Consider the following 14,725-nt stretch of genomic DNA (forward strand, 5'->3'; position numbering starts at 1 on the left):
TCAGATGTCCAAAGATCACTGGTCGCTTCTGAATAGCTGCCACTCTGTTCTTACAGACATTTAAGATTCTCTTAACTCCATTTGTGTGTGTGTTGTGTGTCTGTATTTATTCTATCCTTTACATTTAACAGGATTTCTTGTACTTAAAACTAAGTGTATATGTAACTGTTTACAGTAATAGCCACTATTTACAGGTGAAAACTCTGTTGCTCCAGTCTTGAATCTTTTCAGGAAGTTTGTTTGCTAGTGCTTAATGAAAGCACTTCTACTATGGCATACCATCTACTGCAAATTCTTTATTTTTGCATGAATGTGTTGCTACTGTAGAAATAGTGATAGAAATGCTAATGTCTGTAGCTAAGAATTTCTCTTAAAGCATTAAAACATTGATCCTATTAAACACTATCAATCCTTTCTAAAAGCTGCTCAGAAGAGACCAATTTTCTTAGTCCACTGCCCATGTAACCTCTTAGGAAGATGCTTATTGCCCCTCTCTTGCCGTGTGTTTGGACAGATGTGCAGTACTGTTGATCCACGTATGCACAGCAGGCCTGAGGCATCCCGAAATCCAGTGTGTTGCAGGCCTGTGAACAGTAGGTCTGACGCTTTTGCTGTCTGTTTAGTCCCTGCTTTTGCTTAAGGGACTTGGAGCAGAGGCTTCCCTTCAGGGTAGTTGATATAATCTCTTTCTGGCCACCCTATTTCTTAAAGTTCCTTCCTTGTGTCCTGTGACCTGCTTGAACTCTTGTGGGCGAAAATCAAAAACAATCAAAAGAGAAAACTTGTTTAAAATATTGTTTTTAATTAAAAAAAAACACTATCAGGAAAGTCTAGCTGTGCAGAGAACAAGGTTTCTGGTGTTTGAGTAAGGGATGAAATAGCTAATAAAATTATGTATATGGGCTTGTTCCAAAAGCTTTTAGATTTGAGCACATACGTAATTCACTGAGGTATGCTAATGCTTAAAATTAAGCATGAATTTATGTACTCTGCTGGCTCAGGACATTGATGCCATACATGAGGTTAACAAACACTAAGTGGAAAACTTACTATGAAGTGTCTCGTTCTTTTAAAAAGGAGCTTATGTTGGCCTGCCATATGGATTGCAAACGTTATTCATCGCGTGAGGGTAGGGATCTCAGTGTGTAAATGCTGCTTGCAAGTTGTTGATGTTGGGCTGTGCGGCTCTTAGGAGGGTCATGATAAGGCTGAAATCCCCTCTAATACCAGTTCTGATATTCTTACTGGCCACAGTATGAGTTTTGTCCTGTTAAGTGACTTAGTGAAAGCTATATGAAATATGTTAAACAAACTTGTTATATAAACAGTAACAAGTCAGATTATTCTGGAGAACAGGGAATAATAGTAATTAAAGGGGGAAAAAAGTAAGAATTTGTCACAATAGAGCAGTTTATCTATCAATTCGTCATGTTTTTATACATATGCACAAATAGTAGCTTTTCTGCTTCCATCTGTAATTTCTGATAGTAGACCAAGAGTTGAATGGCTGCAGGGTTGTTTAGTGAGCACTTACTGTGCCCACATGGGCTAGAATCTTAAAATGAGAACTTGTAATGAATACGAAACTGTCTGAGTAACTCATAGCAGAGTAGAAGAAAACAACCAATCTGTGATTTATATTTGTGCATCTGGTTACACCAGAGGCTTGTGGCAGGTTAGATGTGACAGAGGGAGAAAATAAATCTTTGCGTGCCCAAAGCAGAGAAGTTCTTGGAGCGCTTGAGTGCCTGAGTTTGACAGTGCCCTCTATGGCATACGTGTTCGGCCATCCTGTTACGTGCTAAGGATAAACATGGGAATGGGTTGTTGGGGAAGGGAAATGACAAGTACCCAGGAAGATCTAGAAGAATGCCTAAGTAGAGATGGATAGTGAGGCATGCTTAAGCAGGAGCGGAAGGGAAAGTCTTTACTAGGAGTTCAGCGAACCTCAGAAGACCAAAGTTTGTCATGCTGTAGAAGCTTGATTGCTACCAGATGGACTGCTAGTGTTTTTGTGGATTTTCTTAGGCAAGCTTTCAGACCTCTTAGACGTGGGACTTTGGTTGAAGGGATGGGCTGCACGCTACGAACCTATTTGCTCCCCGTGGAAACACCTTTCCTTCAGCCCCAAAGCTTGTGCCCTCCTCTTCTGTGCTTTTTGTGAATCAGCAGGGAGAACTTGCTAGAGTGTTTTTTTTATTTTTTTTTTCCTGCCTTCTTTTTAACCCTACTAACACTGCACGGGATTGTTCTGGTTGTTTGCAGTCATTTGTTATCTTGTGGTACTCTGTTATTTTTCCTTGCAGTTTTGGTTAATTTCTGGTACGTTGGTAATGCACTCTTTTTCCCTCTCTCTTTCTGTCCCTGTGAGGACAAAAAGGCTGAAATGCAGTCCTAGCTTGGAGGAGATGTTTCTGCGTGTTTGTCTACCTCTCTCTCCCTTATTACAGCCGTGAATCCCCCCCTCCCCCTGTTGGGCTCCCCTGCCAGAGCCCCTCCCCTGGCTGGGAGAGGGGATTGGAAATAGGGGGCTCTTGCTTTGTGAAGGAAGCTTTCTTTCACTGCCTTGCTCAGAGGTGCCTCTGAGAGGAGAACTGATGTGATTTTGTTAACTTTGGGGCGGAGGAGGCGATTTTAATGGTCATGGAGCTGCGTTCAGTCATTTTATTCTGTGCCGTTGTGGCAGGAGCTTCAGGGAGTAAGTAGAAGAAACTTTTTCCTCCACTAAGATGCCTATCTCTTCATGTAAAACATTTCTGCGTAGGAATGACCTCACTGGCAAAACATCTGGGATATTGTAAATTAGATTACAGCTTGTAGGTCTGCAGTAATTCTTGTTGCAGCTTTGTCTTGATTTTCAGCACAGTGTAGGACTTTGCCTTACTGAGCTCTCTGGGTGGCACATGGGCAGGTGGGAGGGCACCCTGCATTTAAACGAGTGCAAAGTAGTGTACCTTCCTTCAACGTTACTGGGGAAAGCAGCAGAAACAGTGAGATTGTGCCAGTTGATTCATTATCTCGCTTGAAAATAGCATGCAAAAAATGAGCGATAGTCTGCTATTCTAAAATTGTGCTCCCAGATATTGGAACATGAAGGGTTCTTGAAAGAGTGAAAAGTTCTTGAAAACGTTGCTGTTGTCATCTGAAGGAGATCAAGCACATGCTGCTTCTAAAACAAAAATAAATGATAGAAGAAAATTTAAAACTTCAAAAAAGCAAAGAGCAAAAACTCTTATGTTTAGACACCTTGACAGAGTGCTGATTGTCAGAAGTTGTCAACCTAGCACAGTGTCTGTCTGTGATAAGCACGTTTGAAAATCCTGACCACGGCATTCAGGTGTCCGCACGGGAGCTGAGAGTGCTCTTGAATCTGGTCCTGAGCACAGGTGCTGAACATCTTAAAAATCTGATGCTGCATAGCAGAAATGATTTTTCTGGGTTTGTTTACCATATTTATGTCAAAGTGTTTGAATAAGATAATACTGACTTCTTGTATGTAAAGGCCATTAACTTAACACTAACTTTTTTCACCATTCAAAAGAAAAGGGGGAGATAGATAGCCCTTTTCTTACCTGATCTAATAGATACTTAGAGATGCTTTTTTTTTTTCCCAAGGAGATTGAGTTCTTTTTGTTCAAATGCAGTGCAATTGGAAATTTAAAGTTAATGCATATATGTGTTTATATATAGATAGGTATATTCATAAAAAATTAATAGTCCAGTGATAATTTTCATATATTACATGATCTGGACTCTCCATACCAGCAAATCTTCTGGTTTTGCAGATGTCTGTAGCGCTAGGATCAAGTTTGCTTGAAAATAACGTGTTCATTCACACTTCTTAAGAAGTCAAACGTGAAACTTCCACATGGAGAAGTAATGCTGCAAAACAAAAAGGAATGTTCCTTGGGAGAGAAATATAGATGTGAGGATAAAATCTTTCCAAGGAGGGATAATTCTGTCCTCCAGAAACCCAAAATTTAATTTGGGAATAAAAATGTATATGGCTTTGAGTGGGTGCTAGAGGAACAAATGTTTTCTTATTTTTGTTCCAAAGCCAGTGCATTCCCTTCTGAAATTTAAAAGAAGGGATCAGGAGAATGGAAAATATGACTCCAATTAAATAATACAAATGTGTATTTTTAAATGCAATAGTTTGACAAAAGCATTTCCTTCAGGTGTATGGTGCATATAAAGTACCTAACATCACAGAAACAGAATAAAGAGCCACTTTCACCTTTTGTGTCCGGTGGGTGGCAAAGCTAAGGAATACTGAGATGCTTAATTACAGCTGAGCAGGAAGGTTTATTAGCATCTAGTATAGCATAGGTTTTCGGAGGGCAGTTGTACTTACTATGGATCTTCTTACTGGAAGGAGTTATTTTAAAGAAAGGGATTTATAAATAATGGCAAGTTAGGGCTGAATGCTTTTATCAGTACTACTTAATAAAACCTTTTGTTATGGGTATTAAGTAAAATTGTCTGTCAGCGTGGTACACGCAAGTGCCATATACTTGCAGTGCGGCAGCACTTCAAACACAGATGTTTGATCTTGGCTGTTCCTTGTATAACACAGCAGTGGATATGGGCAGCTGAGATGTGACAGCTTTTGCAGAGTGCACGTTCCTGTTGATATCTAGGACTTGGGGTAGGTTGCTGAGGTGAGTGCCAGGGAGTGTTAGGAGTACAGGATCAGGTCCCGGAACGAGCGTCCTCTGTGTGCCTGTCCGGGGGCTCCTCTCAGTATTCCTGTAATTCAGCTCAAGTTTATCACGGAAGTTCCCAAGAGAACGGTACCACTAGGCCGGTCTTCAACATCATGTCTGTGCCTTTTCCAGGAGTGAAAATGATCTCTGGTGGTTTTGGTGACCTTGCTTTTCATGTGCTGAAGTCTTGTTTGTATTCATCTAGCCTTTTGAGTGCCCAGGCATCATGCTTGTACAGGCAATCGCACTGATTGCACAGGAGTTAGAGACCCTCAAATGTCACTGTTGCCTAATCTCTCTATGAAAGCAATTTTTCTTCCAGTTAATCACGTACTTATGTGTTATCTAGTTGCGCTTGAAATAATTAGATGAATGTAATTCTGGCAGGCTTCTTTAAGGTCATTCATTGTCAGAGCATTCGTGTGAAACTCCTACTAGCTTCCATGGCAGATGTGTAAGCACTGAGCAAAGAAGGGGAGCGGCGGCTGTGTGTGTGTGTGTGTGTGTGCGTGCGTGCGTGCAGCGCCCTGACTGCGCCTCCTGCTCCCGCCGTGCCCGGCTGGAGCCCATCCATCTCCACGGGTAGGTGTGTCCTGCAGTCCCTTGAACTCGCTGCTCTCTTGGTGGAAGTCTGAATAGAAGTCATGCTGGAGAACAGATTCTCCAGGGTTAAAGGATGTCTTAAACAACGGCTAGCATTGACTTGCAATGTTTAACTCTTTGTTCCTTAGCCTGCTGTGCTGGAAAAGGTTTCCTTCATCAGTAAAGCTTGCTCCTGTTTGTGCTTTAAATGATACTTTTGATCTCTTGAATGGCCACGTGCAATAAAAATCTCAGCTTAATAGAAATTTTCCCTAACCGCGATAAATTAATGTAAAAGCCTATGGCTTTGAAGTATGGCATATCATATGTGTTTTTCTTTTCCTTCTTTTTTTTTTTTTGGGTTGAGAATCCCTAGTTAAGTAGGCATCATTGTCTTTTGCATGAAGCAGAACCTTGCTTAGCTTAAATGCTGCTGAGAATATGCAGGAGTTGGGGAACGAGGACTTTAATGTCTTTCCCCTTCTTTGATAATGTTGTCACATTTCCATACTTATCTCAATAAAAACACAAAGGCATGTAATTCATTTGTGTATGTGCTGTGTGTGGTACACATATATGGAAAGTGGTGAGAGCAAAGTCTAGTCCCAGTGTACTCGGTAGCAAAACTCTCATGGATTTTTTGGGCCAGGCTTTGGTTTCTGCTTGGAACAGCTCATTGAATAGCTGAGGCTAGTGAGCTACAAAAGGAAAGAGAGGAGAGGAGGGTAAAATTGCACTGACCTTTTGTGTGTTCACATGTCTTAACTCTGAACTTAAATGATGTTTAGCTCCTAAATAATTGTCTCTAAGATGTTTCTGTATAAGAGAATACATAAAATCTTAGCCCACCCAACCACCCCCAATTTTATGTCCATTTCTACTTGTTCTATCTGGAAGTCATGAAATTAGATTACAGGGAAGAAAAATGCTACAGAGGTTTTAAAAAGAGAATACGAAAGTAAATTTCAATGCCATTTTGGAAGCCGCTTCAGTAAAACTCTTTCTTCCTCTGCCTCTATTTTATGTCCACATTGTTTATTTTCTGTCACTGGATGTAGGACTTTATTGTTACGAGATACTGCCTCCTAAACGTTCTGGTCCGTTGATCACTACAAATATGTTCACTGCTGGTTTAACCTGTGTGTATTTATTCTCCTTCTAACTTAGATATAATCAGAAAACTTGATTATGGTTACCTTTTTGGTTAGGAGGGAAGTGGGATGAATGAAATCTGGAAAACAGTAACATAGAAATTAGAAAGTTTACCCAGTCCTATGGGTTCATGAACTTACTTGGATATTCTTAGAGCCACGACAAAGTTTATGAGAGACTTATTCTTTGCTTCTACTACTTTGATTTGTCTTTTTTGATTCTTTTGGTTAATTAAGTCTTTATGCACTAATAATTCTCTTTTGTGAAGGAGACTTTTAGGATATCTCCTGTCATTCATGATTATTGTTTTTCTCTCTTCTGTGAGCTTTTTGCTATCTTTAGGGCAGCAAATGGACAAGAAGAAAGAAATGATAAATAGATACATGTCTACATAAAAGTACATATTTCAGTGCATATTGACTAAAACAACAACCTTGGGCCTCATCTGTCCTTTTCTTTCCCTCCCGAGTAAGCTACAAAGGAATCCAGCTCCACTGTGCCTGGCCGAAGGAGCCACCGTGATGGGCTCCTTTGTTGGGAACATGCAACCCCCAGGCTCTTGGTTGTGAAATTGTACGTGGATGTCACATTAGGGCAAATGGTGTCTCTAGTAATACAGAATAGATGAGAATCGTTTGTAACAAATGCAAAGGTGGGTCTTACCACCAAGCTGTTGGATAGGATCCTTGTGATTTGCCCTGACATTATAGCTCTTAGGATAACTACGCATGCCTACCCTAAGACATTCATGTGCTGCTTCTTGATGTTTCATGTTAGGTTCACTGTAATTGAAAAGCAGCAGTGTCTATCATGAGAGCTGCACACACATTTTTAGTGCCCTTCAGTAATCTTTTCTGTTGTTGCAGGATCCTTGGAGAGTTTAAGGCATGGAGCTTCCTGTTTTGCAGAGTGTGTAGGTGAGTAAAACAAGCTGGTGTTCAGGCCTTGTATGTGATAAGGTGGGAGGGATTTGAAATCCTATTTCCCTTCAGCAAGGATGTTGTGTTTAGAAGAACGTAACTTCTGTCTGAGCTGGGGTGGACTGTTTGTGGAGTGATCTGCGTTCATGGAAATAGCTGAGAAGTTCCACTGAGCTTTACCTGGCACAAATCTGCCTCAAGTTCACGTTCTCTGAACTCTCATAGCTGATAAACGTTAAATAGTAAATATTACTATTATATTAGTAACAGCTACCTAAGCTATTGAACTAAATGCAGAACAAAAGCCAGCCGTGTATGAATGTCTCTCTTCAGTATCCGATGGTAGCTCCTTCCACACTGAAACAGGCATGAAGATTTCCCCTTCAATGGGCAGGCACAAAACTTTTATTTTCCTAAAGGGAGGAACAGACAGAAAAACTGGATAGTGCGCTGACCTGGAAAGATTTGGTTAGAATGGCTTGAGGTGCAGTTTGTAACTGAGGCTTCTCGTTTCCATTGCCAGCAGATGCCTGAATGTGCGCAAGTGCTTTTCAGTGTAACAGAATGGGGTCCCACGAGTGTTCTGCTCCCAAGGAGATCTCATCCTGACCTCTTAGCTGCCTGCCCAGATAGTGTCGCTTATAGACCCTCTGCTTGTTTACCATCACTTAAGCTCTGCCTGGGTTCATCATTTGAAAGTGCTTGAGCGTCTTAACGCTGCTGTGGGGTAGAGAAAAGGAAGCCCGGTATCATGGAAGCCACAGTGGTTGTTTTTTCCAGGTGTTGCCTTCTTCACCTGAGGCAAGGCAGAATATTTTTATTGAATTTTCCCTTCTCTACAGTTCAGTGGTCCTAGTTAAGGTCAAATTATGATATCTTATATTTTAAGAACGTAACATTAGTCACAATCTCTCATACCATCGCCACCAAAACGTCTCACGTTGGAGGTATTATGTCTCTGATCTTCTCATCCTTTCAAGATTAATTCTTATCACCTGGTCTAGAAGAGAATCTCCTTTGACTAGAGGAATACAGAGACTGTGTGACACGCATCAGGGTATCTGCCATCATATTCACTAGATGACAGTGCTGCCCATGGACACTCACCAAGAGCTATTTCAAATGGCATACCTTGCAAGGGATCTTTATACTCATGCCTGTTCAGCAGGGCATAATTGCGTGGGCAAAAAGCCAATTTATACAGTCATGCAAGAGTTACATCCAAGCCTCTTGACAATTTAAAGTGGATCATTCATGACGTGTCTGTTAAATGGCATCTTTTTTGCTTGCTTTTTTTCCCCACTGTCACTGTTTTCTGCAGATATATTTTACATAAGTAAATCAGTAATATGTTGTACCATGGTAGAGAGAAGGTTGTCCCAAACTCCAGGCTACACAAATATTTATTAGGGTATATTCCATACAATGTGCAACTTATTGTCTAAGCTTGATTCCACTGAAAGTACTGCAGTAGGTAGCTCTGGCTATAGTCTGTGGAAATTCTGCTTTAGTATCGATCATAACTGCAGACTTGGGCAAGTTTTCGTCCTTATTTGCTTATGTTTGCACAGATGTAACAAAAATGATTTTTGTAGTCTGACTTCTGATCAATGTCCATATTAGGGGAAGGAGATTAAACTCCTTTCTGTATAGTATTCATCTTCATACAAATACAATCTCTGTCTTCACATGCCTTCATTTCCTCAGCCCAGGTCTTCTAGGGCAGGCTTTCAGAACTGAAGTTTTTACTTTAAAAGCATTCATCATTTAATTTGTCTACGTACATGTAGCTTACAGCAGAGATGAATTGCACTGCGTATGTCAGAAAATCTTTGTCGTCTTGGTGTTATCAAGGTCCCGCTCTGTGTCCTCTGGAAGGTGTCAAAGGAGCATCGTGCCTTGGGTGCGTTGCAGACCCTTTCTGCTCTTGCAGGTTAGACTCCTACCTTGATGGAAACTGTCAGGCTACATGCATAGGAGAGAGCGAAATTCTTTTCACCTTTCACGTGGCAGCTTTCTCTAGTATGCAGTGTGCTTTCAGAAACCTACTTCTTTCCATTGTAAGTCCAAGTGGGTAGGGAACATTTTGAAAATCCAAGCCCTAGTTTGTCTGCTTTCAGTGACCAGCATATTTAAAAAGAAGAAAGAAAAAAAGAATGGGGAAGAGAAAGCCTTCATTTTCTAATAGACTATAGAAATGTTTTGTTGTTTGTTTCCTAGGACACAGTGCAGTGTACTTCCCCAAAGGAGCTAGATACAGCTACAGGTATTCAGCAGTCACCACCACATTCCTGCAGGGAAGCATTTACAAAAGCAGTGGCATCTCTCTGGAGAGCACAGTGACCATTGAGGCACTGGGGAGGTGCCAGATGGTTTTGAAAGTGAGTATTGTCATAACATGTGAGCGACTGGGATGGAGCTGTGTCTTTCTTTGGTTTTACTCATAAATAAAAAATTTATTTAAAAATGTATTTTAAATATTTGCTTTTCTTGTATTTAAAAGTCAGTTAAACTCTGGGACTTTAGAGTTGCAGAATTGCTCTGATGCTATACAGCTTCAAATTAGTTATAAATATTAGCCTATTTTAAAGGGCAGATAACATAAATCAATTCTTTTCCTAAATGGAACAGCTGTTTCACTGTTTTGTCATGCGTAGAGCAGAAATGGAGATGAAGCTAGTCCCTTTGAAAGGAGTTTGATTTATTTTTAAGCACTTTCCTATCTGTAGCAGTAAATTAAAAACAGCAAAGCTTTTAAAGAAAACTTGAGTAACTTCTGGGATCTGTTGGACTGGTGCCATGCCTAGCATAGTAGAGAATTCAGTTTTGTAATGCTCCATTGATCTTGATGGGAGATCTCTGTCCCATTGACAAAGCAACAGGCCAGTTTTCAAATGCAGACCTTTTTCTGGGGTGAGCTGTGCTGTGGGCCAGTTTGAGCACTACAGTGCCTAGCAGGAGGAGCATGGAAAATAACTTCTCTTATGTGCCTTAGTTTTCCTTCAGGTTAACAGAGGGGCTTATTCATGGGTTCTGTGCAGCAGAGCTGTGAAGAGTTTGTTATGTGTGTGTACATATATTCACATATATATGAGGCCAGCAAAGAATAGGATAGTTACCTGCGTAACATAGCCATATAGATAGAATTGACTCACCAGTGGTCCCATGGTTTTACATGAAAGGTGAGAATTTGGGTGAACTCTCTTCAGACTGAATCACTCTCCTCTGCCTTGCAATATCAGTGGTCAGACTCTCCGTCTTCTAGCTCTTTATTTCAATTTGAGTGCTCCTAAAATTGACAAAAAAAAAAAACCCAACCACAGTTGGATGCTTGTCTTTATTAAAAAAAAAAAAAAAGACATATATAAAAAAGGAGGAAAAAATGACCAGCAGTTACAATCTGTATTGCAGGAGGCAAAGAGTCGCCATTCTTGTTCTTTCATTTGAGAACATTTCTTCCTGACCACAACCAGCCAAATTGCAAGTACCTTAGGAAATTCTGTAATAAACTCAAACATATGTTTTCTCCTCTGAATTCAGTGAAAGTAAGCTATGAAATGTCTACTAAGCATTGGGCACTTGTCCCAGGTTTAGTCTCAAAATTCTACCAACATGGTAGCCAGTGTGCTTTTCCACCTCTGTAGAAAGGACTTTTGTTCAGCCAGGCTCTTACTTTCTTCCCACAGAGTAGGTGATTGGGGCTTGAAAATAAAAGGCATATAGTAATGCCATATAAAATGTATTTAATAATCTGTGAAACTTCTTCATAGAAGAAATTATGTGGAAGTAGTCTCAGATGTGCATCCTGAAGGTGTGACTTGGGCTTTTGGGGCTGTGCTGATTGCCACGCTAAGACTTTTTTCGTAGTCTGCTTCTATTTACTTGTCCTTCAGTGACAGAGTCCACAAGTTCCTCTTGACAGTGATACTTGTTGCTCTACAATCTTTGTTTCTAGGTGCAAGATGTACAAATAAAGAAAATTCTTGCATCCAGAGAGAAGTCTCTGAAGGAAATGGACAGTCTAAGGTAGAAAAACTTCTAATCTGGCTTAGTTCTTGGTTTTTTTGAAGCTATATTGTTTAGCAGCACTTTCGTACCATTGACTGTATGTTTTGTACTCTGCTTAGTTTTAGTTGTTTGAAGAAAAACAAGGATTAAGGAGTGCCATGAGCAAAATGCCCTCATTTGGTCAGATTTTTTTTGAATTTAATTTTCACCCCTTTTATATGTGAAAACAATCAGGGACTAGACAATTAAAATGATTATGGGTACAAATTATCTGGTATCTAGCTGGCTAACTGTGTATATGGATAGCTCACTAGTTATCTGAGTTGCAGTTGTTACTTAAACAGACTCTTGAGTTTTGGAAGTCCATTTCAAAAGGTTTTGTTTTGAGGGAGACTCTATTTCTCAAAATGCAAAATGCTCTTTTTTCTTCCAAGACATTTAAGTTGTATTTATTTTTCTAATGTCAACTTCTCTCTTTTATGTTCTTGTTTTTGTTTTTTTTGTTAGCTCATTCATAACAGTCAGTGTATAGCCTTCTGGCTTGCAAAGCTATAGACACTTGTGAAGATGCCTATACAAAAAGGTCTCTTCAAACTGTGGAGGTCTGGTATTTTCCCAGAGATCTGATGCTTCTTGTGTCATCAAAAAAGGCAGTTCTGTTGTCTGATTAAGCTGAGCTTGGTAATCTCCCTCTTTGTCCTGCCGCTTAGATTCTCAGCCTTTAAACAACAATGAGAACTGAGGTAATCGACTCAATTCAGAGGGTCAAAAAGAGCAAGTTTGGAATAAATGCATTGCTTTTTATATTCATCAAAAAAGCTTTGTGTTCCACAATATGAGTGGTGCTGTCAGTGTTCATATCATTTGGAGTTACGGGCACATCTTCCTCTACAAAGTTTTTTGTAAGATTTTCATAGACGTAAGAGCAGTTACGTCTCGTTCTCTGTAGAGAAGCCAAGAAGAGAGGTAGCAAAGAAAGCATTCAGTGAAGCCTGGCTATTGAAAATGATTATTCAGACTGGCAAACCTTATTAGCATTTGCCTCAGCCTATTGTGAATATACTGTAGCCTGGCTTGTCCTGTGAACATGCATGTAATTTCCACAGATAGTAGTAGAAGCAAGCACAGTTGCCTAGGAGTACAGAAACCCTTATCCAACGTGCAGTCTCTTCTTCTGCAAAGACTTCATTGAGCTGTTTGGTGCATTCAAAATGTTTTTTCTCTTACATTGCTTTTATGCCCCCATTGGTTAGACAGTTAGTTCCACAGTTAACGTGCAGATGACTTGCATATCTCCCTTTATGGGAGCTGACCACTGGGCTACTATAAAATTCTTTTCCTTCCTTTGGGTGGCTTATTTCCTCCCTTTTAAAGGAATTTTTCTTCCTTTTAAAGGAATTTGATCCTTATGATCAAAATACATGATATTAAGAATGAAAATCAGTGTAAATTGCGATCTCTTTCTGAAGCGGAACTCTCTGTACTCTCAATAGGCAAAGCTGTTGGGACAGAGAGCGGACTGACAACAGAGAGTCGGGGATAACATGTGGAATAGAGAGATGACATCTGGGATAGAAGCCAAGTGTGCATACCTAGCAAAGAAGGAAGATATTAACTCTGAATTGATTGGAAGGCAATTGTTTTTGTGTATATCAAAGCTGAAGAGGAACATTAGAGAGAGCACGTAACTGAGACATGCTTACCAAGGCACCCTGAATCATGAAAAGGCATCCTCATTAAATTGAGTTGCTCTCTTAATGGCAAAGATTCTAGTTTAATGTATAATCATGTTTAAAGAGTTGCCTAGGAGCTGGCCTAATTAAGTGGTACATTTACGTACCACTCTGGTCACCTTGTTTTTTTTTTTTTTTTTTTTTAAAGGGATTTTAGAGTCAGGATGAATTAGTGAAGAGTAGAGGTTTGTTATAAACAACAGATACAGAGTAAAAGAGATGCATTGTGGGGGAGTAACTCTGTTCATAAAAATCTAAGTCTAATATAGTAAACTGACTTGCAGCCACTATTTGAAGTAAGAAACTATAAACTGTTTTATTGCAGAGAAATACTAGAACAGCATCCTCTTCACTTTTCTTTCCACGATGGGAAAATTCTAAAGCTCTGTCCTGTAAGGAGTGAGCAGACTTGGGCACTGAACATCAAGCGAGGCATTCTTAGTGTCCTGCAGACATCGCAAGCATCCACTGCTGGTGGAGTCATTGAAGAGGTGAGAGTATTGGTAGGGTCATACTCTGAAGTGGCTGTTAGCCCTTGTGTATGTTAAGTCTACCCTCTTTTTAAGTAATTAAAAATTATTGCCACTTGGTGACTAGTCGGCAGCCTATGGTAATCTGATGGCGTTTTATAGTAAATATTATGAATTCACCTGTAATTTGCATTCTTTTTGGGAGTTGGAACCACTACTTTGTTACCTGAGGGAGAGCTGAGTACTGCAGAGTTTTGTGAGGAGGTGTTGTAACACCAGGGCATGAGCTTTACCTGTGCCCTGGGGGAGGAACAATATTCATAAAGGGGCTGATAGCATAGTCATTGAAGTAGCAGGAATTTTTCATCGATTCCAGGAGGCTTTAAAATCAAGCTTCTCAAAGCTCTTGAAACATTCTGTCTTGAAGACATAAACTTACGTTCTGCTGTGTCACACTGAAATAATTGTCCAGAGTACCCCACTGGAGTCTTTGTTTGTGTGAGTACAGCTGAGATATCTCAATGGCTGTGCTTATCCTGTTGTGAAGAGCAGTGACCACCGACATGGTGTGCACTACCTCATTTTCGTGCTACTGCTGCGTATCAATGTTTAAATAGATGTTTCTCAATAACACTTGGGACATCCATATGCAATTACATTTTTTCTGAGTAGAAATGCTTTTCTGAATTATGGCTTCCCTGGAAACCTGGAAAATATGAGATGAAAAAGCATATGTTTGTAAATGATCTGACTCAGAATAACAGAATGAAGTTAAAAAACAAACAAACAAACCCTGGATCTTACAAAATTTGATCAACATCTTTTAAATGATAGGCCTTGCCCCGTTTTTTGTGGCAAAGCCAGTTACCTGCAAGGGAGAACTTAGTTCTCTGTGCCATTGTTATCACAACAGAGCAATGATTTTAGTTCATTGTAATAGTCTGTAATACCTTCTTGTACTATGTGTGTTCCTGTATGATTCAATGTTGTGTTTGTTACTAGATGGATATTCTGGGAATATGCCCAACCCGGTATCAGCGAAAAGGTCCTGTTCTTGTGAAGACCCGGGACTTAAACCTCTGCTCTCATCGGTATTCTGGTTTTACTTCTGTGCAGTCTGTTGCTCTTCCTCATATGTCGGTAAGCGTTGGGGA

The 14,725-nt window shown here is 40.1% G+C and overlaps 1 protein-coding gene across 1 annotated transcript in view; it reads left to right on the forward strand.

Annotated features, from left to right (window-relative positions):
- Window positions 1-14,725, forward strand: part of LOC104149710 (uncharacterized) — a 109,564-nt gene that overhangs the window by 2,740 nt on the left and 92,099 nt on the right. The window contains exons 3-7 of the mRNA XM_068908870.1: window positions 7,307-7,357; window positions 9,581-9,741; window positions 11,316-11,386; window positions 13,427-13,592; window positions 14,574-14,711. Coding sequence (XP_068764971.1) covers window positions 9,730-9,741; window positions 11,316-11,386; window positions 13,427-13,592; window positions 14,574-14,711 — 387 coding nt within the window. The 5' untranslated portion in view covers window positions 7,307-7,357; window positions 9,581-9,729. The remainder of the gene's footprint in view (window positions 1-7,306; window positions 7,358-9,580; window positions 9,742-11,315; window positions 11,387-13,426; window positions 13,593-14,573; window positions 14,712-14,725) is intronic.

This window comes from Struthio camelus, chromosome 15 (genome assembly GCF_040807025.1).
Source record: "Struthio camelus isolate bStrCam1 chromosome 15, bStrCam1.hap1, whole genome shotgun sequence".
In the NCBI taxonomy this organism is placed as follows: Eukaryota; Metazoa; Chordata; class Aves; order Struthioniformes; family Struthionidae; genus Struthio; species Struthio camelus.